The sequence below is a fragment of the Cherax quadricarinatus genome, chromosome 11, assembly GCF_038502225.1.
Source record: "Cherax quadricarinatus isolate ZL_2023a chromosome 11, ASM3850222v1, whole genome shotgun sequence".
Lineage (NCBI taxonomy): Eukaryota > Metazoa > Arthropoda > Malacostraca > Decapoda > Parastacidae > Cherax > Cherax quadricarinatus.
The window spans coordinates 47,063,787-47,089,667 of NC_091302.1; the positions used below are offsets into that span (position 1 = coordinate 47,063,787).

At 40.9% G+C, this 25,881-nt stretch overlaps 1 protein-coding gene across 16 annotated transcripts in view; it reads right to left on the bottom strand.

Annotated features, from left to right (window-relative positions):
* Itpr (Inositol 1,4,5,-trisphosphate receptor) overlaps positions 1-25,881 on the bottom strand; it is a 590,630-nt gene that overhangs the window by 544,596 nt on the left and 20,153 nt on the right. For all 16 annotated transcript variants that reach the window (XM_070084086.1, XM_070084085.1, XM_070084080.1 and 13 more), the window contains exons 3-4: positions 21,408-21,478; positions 20,718-20,833 (exon numbers count right to left, since the gene is read on the bottom strand). In XM_070084086.1, coding sequence (XP_069940187.1) covers positions 20,718-20,833; positions 21,408-21,478 — 187 coding nt within the window. The remainder of the gene's footprint in view (positions 1-20,717; positions 20,834-21,407; positions 21,479-25,881) is intronic.

The window sequence follows — 25,881 nt, forward strand, 5'->3', positions numbered from 1 at the left end:
AACTTCCCCAATGTATTGTGTTCATCACATGCCATATCAACCGTATTTTTTTTTTTTTTGCAACAGCACAACCTGTTGATCTAGAAGAGCTGAGTCCCAATGCATCTGATTCTCCTTGGAAAGCTGAGCTGCACGATCATATTTAGTACCACTTTTAATATTCTATACTCATGGTAGCAATCAAAGATTACGTCACCCTGATGCTCATTAGTTTTGCTGGTAATAGTATTTCAGAAAATTTGCAACTAGGTCTTTTACAAAGCTCTTCGACACATCCATCTATGACAAGGACATAGGCTGCCCGCTGCGCAATTGCAGATGACTGCTCCCCTTGAAGCTTTTTTTCTTCAATACTGACTTTGCTTTAGCAATTTGCTTATTTTTTTTTGTTAAGCACTGATGCCGAAACTAGTGGTAATTTATAGCTCATTCTTCAATACTCACTTTGCTTTAGCAATCTGCTAATTTTTTTTATAAACACTGAGGCTGAAAGTAGTGCTAGTTTATGGCTCCTGTTCTTTGCAATAACATCACGAGAGTTGATACGTGTCACAACCTGGGTTCAGTGTGGGTTGATGGCGTCTTTGAGGTCAGTTTACCTCATACTCATGCGCATGTTTTTCACCCACATCTAGAGCATCATTTACATTTACCACCTCTGGTCATATACGTCTAGAAACTTCACAAGAGTAGGTGGGTTACCTTCAACATTTATTGGATCAATATATTGTACACTCATGCGAGGTTGAGAAAAACTGGTAAACAATAACAATACCCAACTCGTATGAACTAAAATTTAGAAATTTAAAACAATATTACGAGGCTTCAAACTAGAGAGCCGAGAAATAAATGTACAGTGAACAGAACTGCTGGATATACAGAATGTAAAGAAACTATAGAAAAAAAATAAAAAATATAACTGTGAATAATGGGAATGAACATCCCAAGAAAGTGAGTCAATGATCATACACCTAATGAACTTGTTTACGTATGTACCAGAAATTTAATACAAGTGATGACCACAAAGACCATGCAAACAGCAGAAGGTTATATCAGTACAGTATATGGTCATACTGCACCAGTGGAATGGGAGGTAATCAGGTTTTATACAAGAAAATGGTAGTTCCAACTCATTGAATCAGATGAATCAGAAGCCCATCACCTGCATCAAGACTCTCCTTTTGAAGGGTACGTTGGATTAGAAAGAAAAAAAAACAAGAATAAAAACAAACAGTAAACGAGTACTCGTTAAACTTGCACATCAAAGCTAACTTAAAGAATTCTCTATTCAAGGGAGAAGTGCCTTGATGTTCAAGGACACCTGATCAAAGGACCTGTAGCTACTCTCTCTCTTTCCTTGGGTCAAACATGATTTTTCTCTAATTCACAAGGAGCTGTATCACCCCTGGGAGACTGACTACTTTCCTATCAATAAAATAATACAGTAATGAAAAGAATTCTTTAAAAACATCAGGGGTAATAAAGGCGTGAGAGCAACACAAGGACACAACAAGCAGCAACGGTATAATGACAAACAGCAACAAGGAAAGAGCTTAAACACTGAAGACAACTTTAATAAAGCTAAATGCACAGCCAAACATGACAAATATGTCCACACTGTAACAATTCTTTGCAAGACCTGAAGATGACACGGTGAATGTAGTAGTATTGGTGTAATTATTAGCTTCCACGCATCACAATGCTTAAGAGTAACTGAGAGGAGAGAAGAGGGTAATAGAGCGAGGAACATGGAGTGAAGGAACAGGAGACAGGAAGATGGGGAGAACGAACAGGAGACAAAGGTGGGGAGAAGGTTCAGGAAAGGGAATGCAAAAAAAGGAAAGGGGGAGGAACAGGAGAAAGATGGAGAGAAAGAGCAGGAGAAAATGAGGAAGGAGAAGATGAGGAAGGAAGAAGCAGAGAAAGAAGCAGGTGAAGGAAGAGGGGGAGAGAGAAAGAGGGAGAGAGTTTAGAAGAAGAAAGGGCAGGGGAAAGGAGGAGAGGGGAGAGCAAGAGGTATAGAGAGGGGGGGAGAAAAAAAGGTGTAGAGAGGGGGAGAGAAAGAGGTATAGAGACGGGGAGAGAAAGAGGTATAAAGGCGAGGAGAGAAATAGGTATAGAGATGGGGAGAGAAAGAGGTATAGAGAGGGGGAGAGAAAGAGGTATAAAGGCGAGGAGATAAATAGGTATAGAGATGGGGAGAGAAAGAGGTACAGAGAGGGGGAGAGAAAGAGGTATAAAGAGGGGGAGAGAAAGAGGTATAGAGGGGGAGAGAAAGAGGTATAGAGAGGGGGAGAGAAAGAGGTATAGAGAGGGGGAGAGAAAGAGGTATAGAGAGGGGGAGAGAAAGAGGTATAGAGAGGGGGGAAAGAAAGAGGTATAGAGATGGGGAGAGAAAGAAATATAGAGAGGGGGGGAAAGAAAGAGGCACCTGGATGGTATTCCGGCGATCAACGCCCGTGGCCTGGTCCATGACCAGGCCTACCGGTGGATCAGGGCCTGATCAACCAGGCTGTTACTGCTGGCCACACATAGTCCAACGTACAAACCACTGCCTGGCTGATCCGGCACCGACTAAGTATCTGTCCAGCTCCCTCTTGAAGGCAGTCAGGGGCCTATTGGTAATTCCCCTTATGCATGATGGGAGGCTGTTGAACAGTCTTGGGCCCCAGACACTTACTGTGTTTTCTCTTAGTGTACCAATGGCACCCTTACTTTTCATTGGGCATATTTTGCACTGCCTGCCCAGTCTTTTACTTCTGTAAGGAGTGATCTCTGTGTGCAGATTTGGGACCAGTCCTTCTAGCATTTCCCAAGTGTAGATTATAATACATCTCTCTTGCCTGCATTCCAGCGAGTACAAGTCAAGTGCTTCTGAACATTCCCAGTAGTCGAGGTGTTTGATGGAACTTATATGTGCAGTAAAGGTTCTCTGTACACACTCTGGATCTGCAATTTCACCTGCTTTGAACGGAGATGTTAATGTACAGCAGTATTCCAGCCTAGAGAGAACAAATGATTTGAAAAGGATCATCAATGGCTTGGCATATCTTGTTTTGAACGTTCTCATTATCCATCCCATCATTTCCTTTGTAGCTGTGATTGTGGCACTGTTGTGATCCTTGAAAGTGAGATCCTCAGACATTACCACTCCCAGGTCCAATGGCAAATTATATTTATTTCTGAGAAAATACAAATGATGATGGTCTCTAGGTACCATGATGGTAATGTTAGAGCAGTGGTAAGAATGAATGGGAGAACTTTGGAACCCAGGGATGAGATTGATACCATGGGATGAAATCTAATTCCAAACTGACTATGAAGAACCATGTAGTAAATCTTGCAAACAAAACATCCAGAAAGCTTACAGCACTTAGGACATATCTCACATCTGCTCAACAGTAGAGGCTGCATGACTCTGTATGAGGCACAAGTGTGCTCACATTTTGAGTATGCTCCACTTCCTTGGATTGCCTGCTCCCCATTTCACTTACGACTTCTTGACAGAATAGAAAATAGAGCAGATGATTCATCTCTCGCCTGAACAAATCTGTCATTTCAGCAGAGCATTCAACACTGGAGGGATGTGGGTGGCCTTACTGTTATGTACAAAGCCAATGTTGTTAAGATACCACACTTGGCTTCACTTTGTAGTCAGCAAGAAAAGAGCTTCTACACAACAAGATGGTAGTGAACAGTAACTATACTCTAGTTGTACCTTTCTCAAGACCAACACTTCATCTGAGATCATTCGTTCCTAGAATGACAGTCTAGAACATGCTCACACAGCAAGAAATAAAATCAGCTGACCAAACAAAATCACTGTCCCACAGATGGATCCAACCTTATCCTATTCAATATTTGTACGTCTCATAATAATAACAAGGCTTTCAAATGAGCTAAGGTAGGTAACAGCTCTTATATGAAGAATTATACAGCATTTAGGCATCTTTATTTGTAGACGTTTCACCATCCAGTGGCTTTACCAAAACAAATTCAAGTACATAATGGGAAGACTGTAGAATAATATACAAAAGACAAGGCAATCAGTCCTTCAGCCATGGAGTTGGTGAAGAACACCAAAGTCTTGAAAAATTTGAAGCACAGGCATGAAGATTAGCTCTAATAAGTCTTATATAGTTTTCTAATGTTCCCATTATGTCCTTGAATTTATACTGATAAAGCCACTGGATGGTGAAACTTCTACAAATAAAGATACCCAGATGTTGCAAATATGTCTAATTCTTCATCTTGTCAGTATTGTATACCATTCATGTAAAACAGCTCTTAGCTTGTAAATAAATGTAGAAACCCTTAACCCAACCCTGTAAAACCATTATGTAAAGGGAGAGAGAGAGAGAGAGAAGGAAATGAGGAGGCAGAAGAGAAGAGGGAAATGAGGGGCAGGAGAGGAGAAAAGATGAGAGAGCAAGAACAAGAGAATGAGAGAGAAGGAGCAAGAGAATGAGAGAGAAGGAGCAAGAGAATGAGAGAACAGGAGCAAGAGAGAGAATGAGATAGCAGGAGCAAGAGAGAGAATGAGAGAGCAGGGGCAAGAGAGAGAATGAGAGAGCAGGAGCAAGAGAGAGAATGAGAGAGCAGGAGCGAGAGAATGAGAGCGCCAGGCCCCGTGGCATGGTGCCTAAAGCTCTCGCTTCACATGGCAAGGGTCTGGGTTCGATTCCCAGCAAGAGTAGAAACATTGGGCGTGTCTCCTTACACCAATTGTCTACATTCCCTATCAGTAAGTGGGGGTCGCATCCTGGAACAAAACTGACCTAATTTGCCTGAAATGTTCTGCATAACAAGCAGCTTTCTATATAGTAGTACAGTATGACACTGATGTTAGCTAGGCCTGTATACCTTGTACATGTACTTGTAGAAATAAAGATATTATATTATTATTAGAGAGCAGCAGCAGTAGAAAGGATGAAAGAACAGGAGAGGATGAAAGTGCAGGAGAGGACAGAGCAGAAGCATGAGCAAAGAGAGGGGGCAGTGGGAATAATAACATCAGTGATGGAAGGGGGTTAACAAAAAAAAAAAAGTAGAAAAAGACTGCCAATAAATAAAAGCAAAACATTACAGATGACACTGAGAATCCTTGCTTTAATGTGAAAGTTCATAAGCTCTCTCTTACTAAACATGAGTGGACAGTTTCATTTGTGCTAAAACTGCATTAATACAATTATGATTGAAGTCAAAGACCCAAGAAAAATCATGCCTGGTCAAGTGGTCCCTTCAACATACATATATAGGTGCTATGGCTACACCCAGGCTTAACACTGTTCATGCTGTTACGAGAAAGTTCCATGTTGTTGGCATTTGTAGATGAATACAGATACATGTATGCAGCTAGATTTTTTTTTCAACAAACTGGCTATATCCCACCGAGACAGGGTGACCTGAAAAGAAAAACGAAAGCTTCTCTTTTAAATTTAGTAATGTATACAGGAAAAGGGGTTACTAACCCCTTGCTGCCGGCATTTTAGTCGCCTCTTACAACACACATGGCTTATGGAGGAACAATTCTGTTCCACTTCCCCAATGAGATAAAGCTAGATATATACACCTACTATCCGACTTACGACCAAGCTTGGTTCTGACCAACTGGTTGCAAGTCAAAATGGACGTAAGTCGAACCGTACTACTGAATATCAACATCACATTTTTGTAATGACTTTATTTTATTGTTTTATTCTGGTATTTTATTTTTTACATTATTTTTTATGTTGTTAGTACTGTGTTTTATACTGTAACGTTTAGGATAAACACTGTGTACATCACAAACAGTTATTTCCCAGAAATCTGGCATACAAAACACAGTCGTAAGTTGAGTGGTTGTATGTTGAGAAGGTCATAAGTCGTAAGAAGATTCATAAACTGTATCCAAAGTAAAGGTCATTGATCAAGACAAAATCAGAAAAAAATTACAGTGGTCCCTCGTTTTTCGTAATTAATCCATTCCTGGAGCCGTTACTATAAACGAAATTTACGATTTACGAATCAATTTTCCCCATAAGAAATAATGTAAATACAATTAATCCGTTCCTGACACCCAGAAGTATTAAAACAAAAAAAATTTTTACATGAAATATACATGTAGTACATAAACAATACAATGGGAAATGATGAATGAAACATTAACAGCATAACACTTACCTTTATTGGAGATTCTTCTTAGTGTATAGGAGACTGGAGGAGGAGAGAGATTGGATTGTTTACAGTTTGGAAGGGGAATCCCCTTCCAGCAACACCTCAGGTACCAATTGCTTCTCTGGGGTTGCTTCTCTTCTCTGTTTCTTAATGCCACAAGGACCACCTTGAGAGTCACTCTAGTCCTGTCTCGCAAAGTAACTGTGGAGAGAGCTCTGTTTCTGGCGTCTCTTTAACACTTCCCTAAAATGGCCCAAGACTTTGTCACTGTACATATTTCTCACCTTCTTTACCACAGGCTTGGCACTAGGAGCTTTCTTTGGAGCCATGGCAGCTTATTTAATACTTGCAAGCACTAAAATGAGTGGAATATTATGAAATATTTCGTAGGAGCACTTGAGGGGACCCTCACTCACTGGTAAACAATGCCAGACTGGCTGGGTAGGGAGGCCGCCCCGGCTCACACCGTGCATACGCGTCCCGGACGAACTACTATTCGCGAATCAACCTATGAAAAGCGAGTCCATGTTTATACGAAAATACCCCTATGATTGGCGAAATTTACGATTGCTGAGAACTACGAAAAGCGAGGGACCACTGTATACAGTAGGACCCCGCTTTACGGCATTTCGCCTAACAGTGTTCCACTAATATGAACATTCCAAATTATAACCAAAACTCGCTATACAGCTCCCCTCATCTGATTTTCTAATATGGTCAAGGTGCCCCACCCAGTTTGTTTACATCCTCCATGAGCTCCTTGAGCACTGCATCTCTCCATTATATCTGGAAACTGTCCAAACTTGCAAGTGTTTTAAAGTTATTTCATGTTTTATTTATACAGTGGAACCTCTACTTACGAGTGCATCCACGTGTAAGTTTTTCCAGATACGAGCAGTTGCTCAGTCAATTTTCTGCTTCCAGACATGAGCGAAATTTCCAGATGCGAGCGGGCCTCAAGGGAGGTTCCTTGACGCTGGTGAGGGGCTCTTGCTCTTGATTTAGGGAATTGAATCCCAGTTGTTTGTTGGACTATATTTTTGAAACTTGGGCAATGTATGATAATGGAGTTCACTTCTCAGCCATTAGCCGCCCCTTAGCGGTATTTTCGTATGGTTTTTATGGTTGTAGTCTTTTTTTTTTTGGTCTCATTTGATAGAATAGAAGATATATTATAGAAATAGATATGATTTTGATTGGTTTCACAGCAAAAAGTACATAAGTACATAAGAGGGATTATCAATAGACCCCTGGTTGTCTTCAAGAAGGCACTAGACAGGCACCTAAAGTCAGTACCTGACCAACCAGGCTGTAGTTCGTACGTCAGCTTGCGTGTGGCCAGCAGTAACAGCCTGGTTGATCAGACCCTGATCCACCATGAGGCCTGGTCTCAGACCGGGCTATGGGGCGTTGACCCCCGAAACCCTCTCCAGGTCTGCATAACAGTAAATCTTCTATTTTTTGTGTGAATAAAAATTACAAATTACAGTAGTATTTACATTTTTATAATAATATCAAATTGGGGAGGAGTATGGAAGAAGTGAATGTTTTCAGATACTTGGGAGTTAACGTGTCGGCAGATGGATTTATGAAGAATGAGGTTAATCATAGAATTGATGAGGGAAAAAAGGTGAGTGGTGCATTGAGATATATGTGGAGACAAAAAACATTATGGAGGCAAAGAAGGGAATGTATGAAAGTATAGTAGTACCAACACTCTTATATGGGTGTGAAGCTTGGGTTGTGAATGCAGCAGCGAGGAGGCGGTTGGAGGCAGTGGAGATGTCCCGTCTAAGGGCAATGTGTGGTGTAAGTATTAGGCAGAAAATTCGGAGTGTGGAAATTAGGAGAAGGTGTGGAGTTAATAAAAGTATTAGTCAGAGGGCTGAAGAGGGGTTGTTGAGGTGGTTTGGTCATATAGAGAGAATGGATCAAAGTAAAATGACATGGAGAGCATTTAAACCTGTCGGGGATGGAAGGTGGGGTAGGGGTCGTCCTTGAAAAGGTTGGAAGGAAAAGGTAAGGGAGGTTTTGTGGGCGAGGGGCTTGGACTTCCAACAGGCGTGCATGAGCGTGTTCGATAGGAGTGAATGGAGATGAATGGTATTTGGGACCTGACGATCTGTTGGAGTGTGAGCAGGGTAATATTTAGTGAAGGGATTCAGGGAAACCAGTTATTTTTATATAGCCGGACTTGAGTCCTGGAAATGGGAAGTACAATGCCTGCACTCTAAAGGAGGGGTTTTGGGATATTAGCAGTTTGGAGGGATATGTTGTCTCTCTTTATACGTATATGCTTCTAGACTGTTGTGTTCTTAGCACCTCTGCAAAAACAGTGATTATGTGTGAGTGAGGTGAAAGTGTTGAATGATGATGAGAGTAGTATTTTCTTTTTGGGGATTTTCTTTCTTTTTGGGTCACCCTGCCTCGGTGGGAGACGGCTGACTTGTTAAAAAAAATAGTAAGCCATGCGTGTCGTATGAGGCGACTAAAATGCCGGGAGCAATGGGCTAGTAACCCCTTCTCCTGTATACAATTACTAAAAAAGAGAAGAAGAAAAACTTTATAAAACTGGGTTGCTTAAATGTGCGTGGATGTAGTGCGGATGACAAGAAACAGATGATTGCTGATGTTATGAATGAAAAGAAGTTGGATGTCCTGGCCCTAAGCGAAACAAAGCTGAAGGGGGTAGGAGAGTTTCAGTGGGGGGAAATAAATGGGATTAAATCTGGAGTATCTGAGAGAGTTAGAGCAAAGGAAGGGGTAGCAGTAATGTTAAATGATCAGTTATGGAAGGAGAAAAGAGAATATGAATGTGTAAATTCAAGAATTATGTGGATTAAAGTAAAGGTTGGATGCGAGAAGTGGGTCATAATAAGCGTGTATGCACCTGGAGAAGAGAGGAATGCAGAGGAGAGAGAGAGATTTTGGGAGATGTTAAGTGAATGTATAGGAGCCTTTGAACCAAGTGAGAGAGTAATTGTGGTAGGGGACTTGAATGCTAAAGTAGGAGAAACTTTTAGAGAGGGTGTGGTAGGTAAGTTTGGGGTGCCAGGTGTAAATGATAATGGGAGCCCTTTGATTGAACTTTGTATAGAAAGGGGTTTAGTTATAGGTAATACATATTTTAAGAAAAAGAGGATAAATAAGTATACACGATATGATGTAGGGCGAAATGACAGTAGTTTGTTGGATTATGTATTGGTAGATAAAAGACTGTTGAGTAGACTTCAGGATGTACATGTTTATAGAGGGGCCACAGATATATCAGATCACTTTCTAGTTGTAGCTACACTGAGAGTAAAAGGTAGATGGGATACAAGGAGAATAGAAGCATCAGGGAAGAGAGAGGTGAAGGTTTATAAACTAAAAGAGGAGGCAGTTAGGGTAAGATATAAACAGCTATTGGAGGATAGATGGGCTAATGAGAGCATAGGCAATGGGGTCGAAGAGGTATGGGGTAGGTTTAAAAATGTAGTGTTAGAGTGTTCAGCAGAAGTTTGTGGTTACAGGAAAGTGGGTGCAGGAGGGAAGAGGAGCGATTGGTGGAATGATGATGTAAAGAGAGTAGTAAGGGAGAAAAAGTTAGCATATGAGAAGTTTTTACAAAGTAGAAGTGATGCAAGGAGGGAAGAGTATATGGAGAAAAAGAGAGAAGTTAAGAGAGTGGTGAAGCAATGTAAAAAGAGAGCAAATGAGAGAGTGGGTGAGATGTTATCAACAAATTTTGTTGAAAATAAGAAAAAGTTTTGGAGTGAGATTAACAAGTTAAGAAAGCCTAGAGAACAAATGGATTTGTCAGTTAAAAATAGGAGAGGAGAGTTATTAAATGGAGAGTTAGAGGTATTGGGAAGATGGAAGGAATATTTTGAGGAATTGTTAAATGTTGATGAAGATAGGGAAGCTGTGATTTCGTGTATAGGGCAAGGAGGAATAACATCTTGTAGGAGTGAGGAAGAGCCAGTTGTGAGTGTGGGGGAAGTTCGTGAGGCAGTAGGTAAAATGAAAGGGGGTAAGGCAGCCGGGATTGATGGGATAAAGATAGAAATGTTAAAAGCAGGTGGGGATATAGTTTTGGAGTGGTTGGTGCAATTATTTAATAAATGTATGGAAGAGGGTAAGGTACCTAAGGATTGGCAGAGAGCATGCATAGTTCCTTTGTATAAAGGCAAAGGGGATAAAAGAGAGTGCAAAAATTATAGGGGGATAAGTCTGTTGAGTGTACCTGGTAAAGTGTATGGTAGAGTTATAATTGAAAGAATTAAGAGTAAGACGGAGAATAGGATAGCAGATGAACAAGGAGGCTTTAGGAAAGGTAGGGGGTGTGTGGACCAGGTGTTTACAGTGAAACATATAAGTGAACAGTATTTAGATAAGGCTAAAGAGGTCTTTGTGGCATTTATGGATTTGGAAAAGGCGTATGACAGGGTGGATAGGGGGGCAATGTGGCAGATGTTGCAAGTGTATGGTGTAGGAGGTAGGTTACTGAAAGCAGTGAAGAGTTTTTACGAGGATAGTGAGGCTCAAGTTAGAGTATGTAGGAAAGAGGGAAATTTTTTCCCAGTAAAAGTAGGCCTTAGACAAGGATGTGTGATGTCACCGTGGTTGTTTAATATATTTATAGATGGGGTTGTAAGAGAAGTAAATGCGAGGGTCTTGGCAAGAGGCGTGGAGTTAAAAGATAAAGAATCACACACAAAGTGGGAGTTGTCACAGCTGCTCTTTGCTGATGACACTGTGCTCTTGGGAGATTCTGAAGAGAAGTTGCAGAGATTGGTGGATGAATTTGGTAGGGTGTGCAAAAGAAGAAAATTAAAGGTGAATACAGGAAAGAGTAAGGTTATGAGGATAACAAAAAGATTAGGTGATGAAAGATTGAATATCAGATTGGAGGGAGAGAGTATGGAGGAGGTGAACGTATTCAGATATTTGGGAGTGGACGTGTCAGCGGATGGGTCTATGAAAGATGAGGTGAATCATAGAATTGATGAGGGAAAAAGAGTGAGTGGTGCACTTAGGAGTCTGTGGAGACAAAGAACTTTGTCCTTGGAGGCAAAGAGGGGAATGTATGAGAGTATAGTTTTACCAACGCTCTTATATGGGTGTGAAGCGTGGGTGATGAATGTTGCAGCGAGGAGAAGGCTGGAGGCAGTGGAGATGTCATGTCTGAGGGCAATGTGTGGTGTGAATATAATGCAGAGAATTCGTAGTTTGGAAGTTAGGAGGAGGTGCGGGATTACCAAAACTGTTGTCCAGAGGGCTGAGGAAGGGTTGTTGAGGTGGTTCGGACATGTAGAGAGAATGGAGCGAAACAGAATGACTTCAAGAGTGTATCAGTCTGTAGTGGAAGGAAGGCGGGGTAGGGGTCGGCCTAGGAAGGGTTGGAGGGAGGGGGTAAAGGAGGTTTTGTGTGCGAGGGGCTTGGACTTCCAGCAGGCATGCGTGAGCGTGTTTGATAGGAGTGAATGGAGACAAATGGTTTTTAATACTTGACGTGCTGTTGGAGTGTGAGCAAAGTAACATTTATGAAGGGATTCAGGGAAACCGGCAGGCCGGACTTGAGTCCTGGAGATGGGAAGTACAGTGCCTGCACTCTGAAGGAGGGGTGTTAATGTTGCAGTTTAAAAACTGTAGTGTAAAGCACCCTTCTGGCAAGACAGTGATGGAGTGAATGATGGTGAAAGTTTTTCTTTTTCGGGCCACCCTGCCTTGGTGGGAATCGGCCGGTGTGATAATAAAAAATAAATAAAATAATAATAGTTCAATAATAATAATAATAATAATATAAAACATATAATAACAATACATGTATAATAATAATGTACTATATAATAATTATAATAATAGATGGCTTCGAAAGGCCATCACTAGATGGCAGTGATTACCACAACAATGCGGGAGCGGTTGTGGCTGCCTCCACTTGTCACATAATGACATATTTTATTCATCCTAGAGTATGTATATATCAGGTTTCTATGTTATTTATATTGTTTATTTTGTCATATTGGATGAATTGTGATAGATAAATAAGCCATGGAGTTGATATTAGAGAAATATTCAAGGAGTATTTTGTCCTGTCTCCAAACAAACTCTCGTCCACCGCCGACGCTGCAGATACCACTACGTAGCCACGTACGTAATGACATTTTATTCATTCTAGAGTATATATCAGGTTTCTATGTTATTTATATTGCTTATTATGTCATGTTAGATGAATTGTGATAGATAAATAAGCTATATAGATGATATTAGCGAAATACTGAAGTACATACTGTATCTTGTTGTGCCTCCAGAGAGCCGGAACGGATTAATTGCATTTCAATTATGTGTACCTGCACCTAAATAAATTTACACACTGTACTGGCATGCAGGTACACATTAAAATCACTAAGAGTGTCTTACTAGTCTTGAGGACATCATATTAATAATAATAATAATACAGTGGACCCCCGCATAGCGACTTTAATCCGTGCAAGAGGGCTGATTGTTATGCGAAATGTTCGGTATGCGAATGAATTTTCCCCATAAGAAATAATGGAAATCAAATTAATCCGTGCAAGACACCCAAAAGTATGAAAAAAAAAATTTTACTACATGAAATGTTAGTTTTAATACACACAAACTGAAAAAGGCATGCACAATTACATGACACTTACTTTTATTGAAGATCTGGTGATGATTGATGGGATGGGAGGAGGGGAGAGAGAGTGTTAGTGTTTAGAAGGGGAATCCCCTTCCATTAAGACTTGAGGTGTCAAGTCCTTTTCTGGGGTTACTTCCCTTCTTCTTTTAATGCCACTAGGACCAGCTTCAGAGTCACTGGACTTCTTTCGCACAACATATCTGTCCATAGTGGCCTGTACCTCTCGTTCCTTTATGACTTCCCTAAAGTGTTTCACAACATTGTCAGTGTACAGGTTGCCAACACGGCTTGCAATAGCTGTGTGAGGGTGATTTTCATCCATGAAGGTTTGCACTTCAAGCCACTTTGCACAGATTTCCTTAATCTTTGTAGTAGGCAACTTCTTCAATTTCTCTCTCCCCTCCTCTGAACCAGTTTCCTCAGGTCTGGCCTCTTGCTGTTGAAGTTGATCTATCAGCTCATCAGTGGTTAGTTCTTCATTGTCCTCCTCCACCAACTCTTCCACATCCTCCCCACTAACCTCCAACCCCAAGGACTTTCCCAATGCCACAATGGATTCCTCAACTGGCATAATCCTCTCAGGGTTAGCCTCAAACCCTTCAAAATCCCTTTGGTCTACACATTCTGGCCACAGTTTCTTCCAAGCAGAGTTCAAGGTCTTCTTAGTCACTCCCTTCCAAGCCTTACCTATAAGGTTTACACAATTGAGGATATTAAAGTGCTCTCTCCAAAACTCTCTTAGAGTCAGTTGAGTTTCTGAGGTCACTACAAAGCACCTTTCAAACATAGCTTTTGTGTACAGTTTTTTGAAGTTTGCAATAACCTGCTGGTCCATGGGCTGCAGGAGAGGAGTGGTATTAGGAGGCAAAAACTTCACCTTAATGAATTTCATGTCCCCATAAAGTCGCTCTGCCACGTCTGTAGGATGACCAGGGGCATTGTCTAACACCAGGAGGCACTTAAGTTCTAATTTCTTTTCAGTTAGGTAATCTTTCACATTGGGGGCAAATGCATGGTGTAACCAGTTATAGAAAAAGTCCCTAGTGATCCATGCCTTACTGTTTGCCCTCCACAGCACACACAAATTCTCCTTGAGGACATTCTTTTGCCTGAACGGTCTGGGAGTTTCAGAGTGATACACTAATAAAGGCTTCACTTTGCAATCACCAGTAGCATTGGCACACATGAGAAGAGTAAGCCTGTCTTTCATAGGCTTATGTCCTGGGAGTGCCTTTTCCTCCTCAGTAATGTAGGTCCTGCTTGGCATTTTCTTCCAAAACAGGCCTGTTTCATCACAATTAAACACTTGTTCAGGTTTCAGTCCTTCACTGTCTATGTACTCCTTGAATTCCTGCACATATTTTTCAGCTGCTTTGTGGTCCGAACTGGCAGCCTCACCATGCCTTATCACACTACCTTTGCTGGCCTTAAATTCACTCACATCATCACTAGTTGCAGGCATTTTTTTAATTAAATCCTCATGCAACTTCCTAGCCTTTTCGCTTATGATCGCTTGAGAAACGCTATCTCCTGCTAGCTGTTTTTCATTTATCCACACCAATAAGAGTCTCTCAACATCTTCCATCACTTGCGATCTCTGTTTCGAAAACACAGTTAAACCTTTGGCAAGAACAGCTTCCTTGATTGCCTTTCTGTTGCCCACAATAGTAGCGATGGTTGATTTGGGATTCTTGTACAACCTGGCCAGGTCGGCGACACGCACTCCACTTTCTTACTTATCAATGATCTCTTTCTTCATCTCTATTGTAATCCTCACCCTTATTGCTGTAGGGTTGGCACTAGAAGCTTTCTTGGGGCCCATGGTCACTTATTTGGCTGATAAAATCACCAAAAACACTGTAATAATATGAAATGTTCCGATTGTATGCTTGGATGTTACCGTGGAGGCAGGCTGGTAAACAATGCCACCAGCGGCACATGTGAGGCTGGCTAAGGGCGCACATTGGACGCGTCTCGGACGAAGAGCGGTGAGCGGGTTTTTGAGCGGTATGCGAGGCAAAATTTTTGCGATAAAAGCGAGCGGTATGCGGATTGTACGTTATGTGATGGCGACGGTATGCGGGGTTCCACTGTAATAACACACAATAATAATCACTCTGAGGCACATTAACCCTTAAACTGTCCAAGCAGATCTACGTTCACATGCGTAGTGCTCCAAAAGTAGATCTACGTTTTTTTTACATATTTTCAAATATAACAAAAAAAAAAACGTAGATCAAAGCTTTTTTACATTTTCAAATGTAAAAAAAAAAAAATCTACTTTTTTTTACATGCTTTCAAATGTTGAAAAAACATAGATCTACGTTTGGACAGTTGAAGGGTTAAATATTGTATATTACATTAATATAAACATTTTCATTAATCCATCTATGATATTTTTTTCAAAATTCTATAATAAACATGCTACATAACATAAACATGATAAATACACCCCACAGTAGAATAAATTAACATAAATATAAGATGTTACATGTATGGACCAAAACCAGACGCATTTGTCTGCCTGTTTACATAGCTCCACGTCTCTTTCTCCTCTCTCATTTACTCGTTCTCTCTGTCATTTATTCGTTTTACCTTGTTTACTCACCTTTCCCCCTACATTAACCCTTTGACTGTCACAACCCCAAATCCTGAAGTGTCTCTTAGTGTCGCAAAATATTTAAAAAAACAAATTATTTTTTCTTATAAAATGAAAGTGATTTTTTTACCGATGATAACGACACCAAAAGTATGAAATTTGATGGAATACTTACGGAATTATGCTCTCGCGAAGTTAGCGACATTTACGCACCGGCGATTTCGCCCACTTTGAGCCCTATTTTTGGCCAATTCCATTGTTCCAGTCGACCAAACTCATAGCTATTTCTTTATAACTCCATTTGTTCTATCGACTGAGTACAAGAAACCACCCATTTACCGATTACAACTACCCAATAGTGGTCAGAAATTGGCAATTTGGCCAATTTCATGCAAATTAAAAAATATGTTAATATCAAAACAGGGTCCAGAATGACAAATGCAGACATTCCTGGCACTAAAACAACATTTTCTCTGTTCATCAGTCACGTCTCCAGGCCCCTGTTATAATACTCTTGCTTTCTATTTTGAATTTTTATTCACACAAAAAATAGAAGATTTACTGTTATGCAGACTACTGCAATATTGTAATAATTGTATAAATAACGTCAACCCAGTCGTGACTGCGTATTAGAATGGCTAGCAGGACATTTATTGTACAATGACGTCATTTGTTTACCCTTGAACATCGGCAAAAATCAAACATTTCTGCTACTTTGAACTCCATTTCTAGATCCTTTTCATAGTAAAACCAATCAAAATCACTTCTATTTCTATAATATGTTTTCCATTCTATCAAATGAGACCAAGAAAACAAGAATACAACCATAAATACTATACAAAAATACACCTCAAAGTCGACGTTTTAATCCAAAAAACACGGTCTGAGTTTTTTTTCTCATTATGCACTGTGTACTGCAGTATCTTTTTTATACTGCGCACACTGACCACAAAGACCCATTCTCTCACATGTGGGCCTACCAGCTTTCTCCTGCTTGATTTGAAGCTGCTAGAATTTTTGAGTATACGTATATACGTCAAACACATTGGCTCATAAGACATATACAGTGGTCCCTCGTTGTTCGTAATTAATCCGTTCCTGGAGCCGTTACTATAAACGAAATTTACGATTTACGAATCAATTTTCCCCATAAGAAATAATGTAAATACAATTAATCCATTCCTGACACCCAGAAGTATTAAAACAAAAAAAATTTTTACATGAAATATACATGTAGTACATAAACAATACAATGGGAAATGATGAATGAAACATTAACAGCATAACACTTACCTTTATTGGAGATTCTTCTTAGTGTATGGGAGACTGGAGGAGGAGAGAGAGTGGATTGTTTATAGTTTGGAAGGGGAATCCCCTTCCATCAACACCTCAGGTACCATTTGCTTTTCTGGGGTTGCTTCTCTTCTCTGTTTCTTAATGCCACTAGGACCACCTTGAGTGTCACTGGAGTCCTGTCTCACAAAATAACTGTGGAGAGAGCTCTGTTTCTGGCGTCTCTTTAACACTTCCCTAAAATGGCCCAAGACTTTGTCACTGAACATGTTGCCAACCTGGCTTGCAACAACCTTGTTAGGGTGATGTTTCTCCATAAAGCTTTCCATCTTACCCCACATAGTAAAAATCTCTTTAATTTCTGAAGAAGGCACCTTCTTCCATCGCTCTTCCTCCTCCTCTGCAGCAAGATTCTGAGCTGCGATCTGTTGCTCTTCCTGCTGAAGCTCTTGCAGCTCCTCAGTGGTGAGCTCTTCATTGTGGTCTTCCACCAATTCTTCCACATCCTCCAAACTCACATCCAACCCCATGGAACTCCCCAGTGCCACAATTGATTTTACAACAGACATAGGCTCATTAGGGTCAGTCCCAAATCCTTCAAAATCCTTCTTGTCGACACAATCTGGCCACAATTTTTCTCAAAGTCCTGATAGTCACTCCCTCCCAAGCCATACCTATAAGGGTTATGCAGTGGAGGATGCTGAAGTGTTCTCTCCAAAATTCCCTTAGGGTCAAGTGAGTGTCTGTGGTCACAATCAAGCACCTGTGAAACATTGCTTTTGTGTAGTTTTTTTTAAAGTTTGCAATAACCTGCTGGTCCATGGGTTGGAGGAGAGGAGTGGTATTTGGGGGCAAGAACTTTACTGTGATGAACCCAAACTCCTCGAAAATTGGGTCATCCAAGTTTGGAGGATGAGCAGGTGCACTGTCCATTACTAGCATGCACTTGAGATCCAATTTCTTTTCCAGGAGATATTCCTTCACACTAGGGCCAAACACTTCATTGAACCACTCGACGAAAATTTCCCTCGTGACCCATGCCTTACTATTAGATTTCCAAAACACACACAATTTACTCTTCATAACATTGTTTTTCCTGAACACTCTGGGATTTTCAGAATGGTACACTAGTAATGGCTTCACTTTGAAATCCCCACTAGCATTAGCGCAGAACATTAGCATCAGCCTGTCTTTCATAGGCTTATGTCCTGGCACTGCCTTTTCCTCTTGTGTAATGAAGGTCCTCTTTGGCATTTTCTTCCAAAAGAGGCCTGTTTCATCACAACTGAACACTTGTTCAGGTTTCAGTCCTTCACTGTTTATGTACTCCTGGAATTCATGCGCATATTTTTCAGCCGCCTTGTGGTCCGAACTGGCAGCCTCACCATGCCTTACCACACTGTGTATGCCAGTACGGTTCTTAAATCTCTCAAACCAGCCTTTGCTGGCCTTAAATCCACTCACTTCACCACTATTTGCAGGCAATTTCTTTACCAAATCTTCATGCAACTGCCTAGCCTTTTCACAAATAAACGAAGTCATAAGAGTATCTCCTGCTAATTGTTTCTCATTTATCCACACCAATAATAACTTCTCAACCTCTTCCAGTACTGGTGATCTAATTTTTGTCAGCATAGTTACTCCCTTTGCAACAACAGCATCCTTTATTTCATTTTTCTTGGCCACTATGGAACATAAGGTTGTGTAGGGTTTCTTATACATCCTGGACAGTTCGGCCACACTTGTACCACTTTCATATTGTTCAATGATGGTTTTCTTAAATTCAATCGTATTTCTCACCTTCTTTACCACAGGCTTGGCACTAGGAGCTTTCTTTGGAGCCATGGTAGCTTATTTAGTACAGTGGACTCCCGCATACCGTAGGCATCACATACCGTTTATTCCGCATACCGCTCACTTTAATCGCAAAAATTTTGCCTCACATACCGCTCAAAAACCCGCTCACCGCTGTTCGTCCGAGACACGTCCAATGTGCGCCTTAGCCAGCCTCACATGTTCCGCCAGTGGCATTGTTTACCAGCCAGCCTCCGCGGTAGCATCCAAGCATACAATCGTAACATTTCGTATTATTACAGTGTTTTTGGTGATTTTATCTGGAAAATAAGTGACAATGGGCCCCAAGAAAGCTTCTAGTGCCAACCCTACAGCAATAAGGGTGAGAATTACTATAGAGATGAAGAAAAAGATCATTGATAAGTATGAAAGTGGAGTGCGTGTCTCCGAGCTGGCCAGGTTGTATAATGAACCCCAATCAACCATCGCTACTATTGGTGGTACAGCTGCTGCTGCTGCTGCACTGTCAGCTGCTGCTGCTGCTGCTGCTGTAGCATCGTCTGCTGCTGCTGTAGCATCGTCTGCTGCTGCTGTAGCACTGTTGTTGGTGTGGCTTATTGAGAATATACCAAGAAACAATTAACCCCAGAGGATTTGCCACCCAGGATAACCCAAAAAAGTCAGTGTCATCGAAGACTGTCTAACTTATTTCCATTGGGGTCCTTAATCTTGTCTCCCAGGATGCAACCCACACCAGTCGACTAACACCCAGGTGAACAGGGAAAAATGCCTGGAACTAGTGCTCATATTGGTGAATTTAAAGCCAGCAAAGGTTGGTTTGAGAGATTTAAGAATCGTAGTGACATACACAGTGTGATAAGGCCTGTTCTGGAAGAAAATGCCAAACAGGAACTAGAGTACTCAGGAGGAAAACGCACTCCCAGGACACAGTGTCTCATCAGTCATTGCTGCATCTTCAATAAAGGTAAGTGTCATTTATTCTTCATTTAGTAGACTAGTACATGCACACTATATACTGTGCATGTACTACTCTACTATTGTGCATGTATCCTTCTCTTTGTGTGTAGGAAAATGTATATTTCATGTGGTCAAATTTTTTTTTCATACTTTTGGGTGTCTTGCACGGATTAATTTGATTTCCATTATTTCTTATGGGGAAAATTCATTCGCATACCAATGAGCCCTCTTGCACGGATTAAAATCGGTATGCGGGGGTCCACTGTACTTGCAAGCACTAAAATAAATGGAATATTATGAAATATTCCGCTGGAGCATGCGAGGGGACCTTCGCTCACTGGTAAACAATGCCAGACTGGCTGCCGCCCTGGCCTACGCCGTGTGTACGTGTCCCGGACGAACTACGACTCGCGAGTCAACCTATGAAAAGCGAGTCCATGTTTATACGAAAATACCCCTATGATTGGCGAATTTTACGATTGCCGGGAACTACGAAAAGCGGGGGACCACTGTATATACAACCAAAACAGTCAAAGGGTTAAGACTACAAATATTTTAAGGCAAGTAATGAGTGTACTGTATATGCATTTTATTGCTCTAGAGCGCTTTAAATGTCATAGTATATTATGTGTGGGTGGGGTGGCCTTGCTGGCTACCATACCTCCCACACCTGACTTCTACAAATAAATACTGCTCCTCTCTTACCCTACAGTAAGACTACAAATATTTTAAGGTACATAATGAATGTACTGTATATGCATTTTATCGCTTTGGAGCGCTTTAAATGTCGCAGTATATTATATGTGGGTTGGGTGGGTTGGCCTGGCGGGCTACCATACCTCCCACATCTGACTTCCTACAAATAAATACTACTCACCTCTCACCTTAGATTAAGACTACAAATATTTTAAGGTAAGTAATGAGTGTACTGTGTGCATATTTTGCTTTTCATTGTTTTTAATGCCTAGTTCTATTGCTAACTTAATATATGTTGGTGTAAATTTGTTATCTGGCATTTATAAGTGTAAAAAATGGTGTTCTGCTTTCCGGCAATGTCCGCTTTCCAGCGGTAGCCCGGACCCTAACCTGTCATATAGGTGGGGCCCTACTATACATCGCATGAAGGACAGTCAAGAAAAATGAAAAATGAGAAGGATCAGCATTTCAACAAACAATAGTTAATAGGAAAAAATGTGAAAGCACTGTACATGTGAAATAACACAGGGGAGGGGGAAGGGTATAATGGATACTCACATGGAGGCGGCTCAACAAACTGGGATCAGTGCTCGAGGTGCCACTCTGTTTTGCTGCTTTCCAGAACTGTTTCTGGGCTGAATACCGGTTGCTGGGGCAGATGCTGAACAAGCAATCTGACAAACAAAATGAAACCTTAGTTAATACCAACACCTGGAGCTAAACACAATCCTTTGCCAATTAATGTATAATTACCTATGTTTTGTAAAACTATCACAATAGAAAACATTTGCTTTACAGCATTTTGCTAAAATGGTGGCTTTCAAATATAACCATTTTTCATTTATTCAGACTTCCTACAATAAATATATTCATTACTTACTATAAGGCAAGGACAAAAATATTTTAAATAATATGTGTACTGTACATGCATTTTTTTTTTAGGCCTAGCTATATTGCTCACTTAATACATATATGATAGTGTATCATGTTAACTGGTTTTTATATGCATCTGAGAGTAAAAAAAGGCTAAGATTCACTTTACAGTGATTTTCACTTTATAGCAGTAGCCTGGAACCTAACCTGCTGTATAAGTAGGGCCCTCCTGTTATATAAATAAAGGACTTTCCTGTTAATATCCTATTACCTAATCTGCTACCCATGGCAACTGATTAATGTCCCTTCAATGTAACTTAAAACTATCAGGCTGAATATACTGTATATATACTTGGAAACAAGATTGCAACTTACCCCTGAACTTCTTTGGAGGGTTGCTGAGGTCACCAGCCTCTGGGCTCACTACACAACGGGCATCCACCAACCTATGAAGAACAGTGTACACATTCATAAATAGCTTTGCATAAAAACTGAGAGGAATGAGGGAATGAGAGGGAATCAGATTTGAGCCAAGAAAATGGAGGGTACCTCCAATTTTTTTTTTTATCAAAAGCCCTTCACCAGCATCAAATAAAAAAAACAGAAGGTTCAAAACTTTAAGCACAAACTTTTTGACCTATCTCTTGATTTTTTAAAGATGGCCCATAGCACCTTCAGCTCACAAATGAAGAACCTGGGTTCATTTCTGAGCAGGATGAGATGTACAGTGGTCCCTCAATTATCGTCCTTAATCCGTTCCTGGAAGTGGGACTATTATCAAAATTGACGATTTTCGAATCAATTTTCCCCATAAGAAATAATGTAAATCCAATTAATTCGTTCCAGACACCCAGAAGTATCAACAACAATTTTTTTTTTTACCTAAAAGATAGATTTACATGCACAAAAGAATGAACATTCAACATGACAGTTACCTTTATTGAAGGCTGTTGTTGATGAATGGAAGACAGGGAGGAGGAGACAGGGAAGAGAGGTTATTGTTTGGAAGGGGAATTCCCCTGCATAAGGACTCTAGGTCACTTCAGGGGTCACTTCCCTCGCATAAATATAGATTTACAAGCAGAAAAGAATGCCAAATAAATGTAAAGCACTAATAAAATGTATAAATGAACATTCGTAATAGGGGTAGTTGATGAGTGGAACGGTCTGCCTAGTAGGGTGATCGAAGCTAAAACAACGGGTAGTTTCAAATTTAGCATATGAGAAGTTTTTACAAAGTAGAAGCGATGCAAGGAGGGAAGAGTATATGGAGAAAAAGAGAGAGGTTAAGAGAGTGGTGAAGCAATGTAAAAAGAGAGCAAATGAGAGAGTGGGTGAGATGTTATCAACAAATTTTGTTGAAAATAAGAAAAAGTTTTGGAGTGAGATTAACAAGTTAAGGAAGCCTAGAGAACAAATGGATTTGTCAGTTAAAAATAGGAGAGGAGTTATTAAATGAAGAGTTAGAGGTATTGGGAAGATGGAGGGAATATTTTGAGGAATTGTTAAATGTTGATGAAGATAGGGAAGCTGTGATTTCGTGTATAGGGCAAGGAGGAATAACATCTTGTAGGAGTGAGGAAGAGCCAGTAGTGAGTGTGGGGGAAGTTCGTGAGGCAGTAGGTAGAATGAAAGGGAGTAAGGCAGCTGGGATTGATGGAATAAAGATAGAAATGTTAAAAGCAGGTGGGGATATAGTTTTGGAGTGGTTGGTGCAATTATTTAATAAATGTATGGAAGAGGGTAAGGTACCTAGGGATTGGCAGAGAGCGTGCATAGTTCCTTTGTATAAAGGCAAAGGGGACAAAAGAGAGTACAAAAATTATAGGGGGATTAGTCTGTCGAGTGTACCTGGTAAAGTGTATGGTACAGTTATTATTGAAAGAATTAAGAGTAAGACGGAGAATAGGATAGCAGATGAACAAGGAGGCTTTAGGAAAGGTAGGGGGTGTGTGGACCAGGTGTTTACAGTGAAACATATAAGTGAACAGTATTTAGATAAGGCTAAAGAGGTCTTTGTGGCATTTATGGATTTGGAAAAGGCGTATGACAGGGTGGATAGGGAGGCAATGTGGCAGATGTTGCAGGTGTATGGTGTAGGAGGTAGGTTACTGAAAGCAGTGAAGAGTTTTTACGAGGATAGTGAGGCTCAAGTTAGAGTATGTAGGAAAGAGAGAAATTATTTCCCAGTAAAAGTAGGCCTTAGACATGGATGTGTGATGTCACCATGGTTGTTTAATATATTTATAGATGGGGTTGTAAGAGAAGTAAATGTGAGGGTCTTGGCAAGAGGCGTGGAGTTAAAAGATAAAGAATCACACATAAAGTGGGAGTTGTCACAGTTGCTCTTTGCTGATGACACTGTGCTCTTGGGAGATTCTGAAGAGAAGTTGCAGAGATTGGTGGATGAATTTGGTAGGGTGTGCAAAAGAAGAAAATTAAAAGTGAATACAGGAAAGAGTAAGGTTATGAGGATAACAAAAAGATTAGGTGATGAAAGATTGGATATCAGATTGGAGGGAGAGAGTATGGAGGAGGTGAATGTATTCAGATACAGTGGACCCCCGCATAACGATGGCATCACATAGCGATTATTTCGCATACCGCTTACTTTAATCGCAAAATTTTTGCCGCGCATACCGATTAAAAACCCGCTCACCGATTTTCGTCCGAGACGCGTCCAATGTGCGCCCTCAGCCAGCCTCACATGTGCCGCCCGTGCCGTTGTTTACCAGCCAGCCTCCGCGGTAACATCCAAGCATACACTCGGAATATTTCGTATTATTACAGTGTTTTCGGTGCTGTTTCTGGAAAGTAAGTGACCATGGGCCCCAAGAAAGCTTCTAGTGCCAACCCTACACCAATAAGGGTGAGAATTCCCATTGAAATGAAGAAAGAGATCATTGATAAGTATGAAAGTGGAGTGCGTATCGCCGACCTAGTCAAGTTGTACAAGAAACCCCAATCAACCATCGCTACTATTGTGGGCACCAAAAAGACAATCAAGGAAGCTGTTCTTGCCAAAGGTTTAACTGTGTTTTCGAAACAAAGATCGCAAGTGATGGAAGATGTTGAGAGACTCTTATTGGTGTGGATAAATGAAAAACAGCTAGCAGGAGATAGCGTCTCTCAAGCGATCATATGTGAAAAGGCTAGGAAGTTGCATGAGGATTTAATTAAAAAAATGCCTGCAACTAGTGATGATGTGAGTGAATTTAAGGCCAGCAAAGGTTGGTTTGAGAGATTTAAGAAGCGTAGTGGCATCCATAGTGTGATAAGGCATGGTGAGGCTGCCAGTTCGGACCACAAAGCGGCTGAAAAATATGTGCAGGAATTCAAGGAGTACATAGAAACTGAAGGACTGAAACCTGAACAAGTGTTTAATTGTGATGAAACAGGCCTGTTCTGGAAGAAAATGCCAAGCAGGACCTACATTACTCAGGAGGAAAAGGCACTCCCAGGACATAAGCCTATGAAAGACAGGCTTACTCTTCTCATGTGTGCCAATGCTACTGGTGATTGCAAAGTGAAGCCTTTATTAGTGTATCACTCTGAAACTCCCAGAGCGTTCAGGCAAAAGAATGTCCTCAAGGATAATTTGTGTGTGCTGTGGAGGGCAAACAGTAAGGCATGGGTCACTAGGGAATTTTTCTATAACTGGTTACACCATGCATTTGCCCCCAATGTGAAAGATTACCTAACTGAAAAGAAATTAGAACTTAAGTGCCTCCTGGTGTTAGACAATGCCCCTGGTCATCCTACAGACGTGGCAGAGCGACTTTATGGGGACATGAGCTTCATTAAGGTGAAGTTTTTGCCTCCTAATACCACTCCTCTCCTGCAGCCCATGGACCAGCAGGTTATTTCCAACTTCAAGAAACTGTACACAAAAGCTCTGTTTGAAAGGTGCTTTGTAATGACCTCAGAAACTCAACTGACTCTAAGAGAGTTTTGGAGAGATCACTTTAATATCCTCAATTGTGTAAACCTTATAGGTAAGGCTTGGGAGGAAGTGACTAAGAGGACCTTGAACTCTGCTTGGAAGAAACTGTGGCCAGAATGTGTAGACAAAAGGGATTTTGAAGGGTTTGAGGCTAACCCTGAGATGATTATGCCAGTTGAGGAATCCATTGTGGCATTGGGAAAGTCCTTGGGGTTGGAGGTTAGTGGGGAGGATGTGGAAGAGTTGGTGGAGGAGGACAATGAAGAACTAACCACTGATGAGCTGATAGATCAACTTCAAGAGCAAGAGGCCAGACCTGGGGAAACTGGTTCAGAGGAGGGGAGAGAGAAATTGAAGAAGTTGCCTACTATAAAGATAAAGGAAATCTGTGCAAAGTGGCTTGAAGTGCAAACCTTCATGGATGAAAATCACCCTCACACAGCTATTGCAAGCCGTGTTGGCAACCTGTACACTGACAATGTTGTGAAACACTTTAGGGAAGTCATAAAGGAACGAGAGGTACAGGCCACTATGGACAGATATCTTGTGCGAAAGAAGTCCAGTGACTCTGAAGCTGGCCCTAGTGGCATTAAAAGAAGAAGGGAAGTAACCCCAGAAAAGGACTTGCTACCTCAAGTCCTAATGGAAGGGGATTCCCCTTCTAAACAGTAAGAAGATAATGCTCTCCCCTCCTCCCATCCCATCAATCATCACCAGATCTTCAATAAAAGTAAGTGTCATGTAAGTGTGCATGCCTTTTTCAGTTTGTGTGTATTAAAATTAACATTTCATGTGGTAAAAAAAATTTCTTTTCATACTTTTGGGTGTCTTGCACGGATTAATTTTATTTCCATTATTTCTTATGGGGAAAATTCATTCACATAACGATTATTTCGCATAACAATT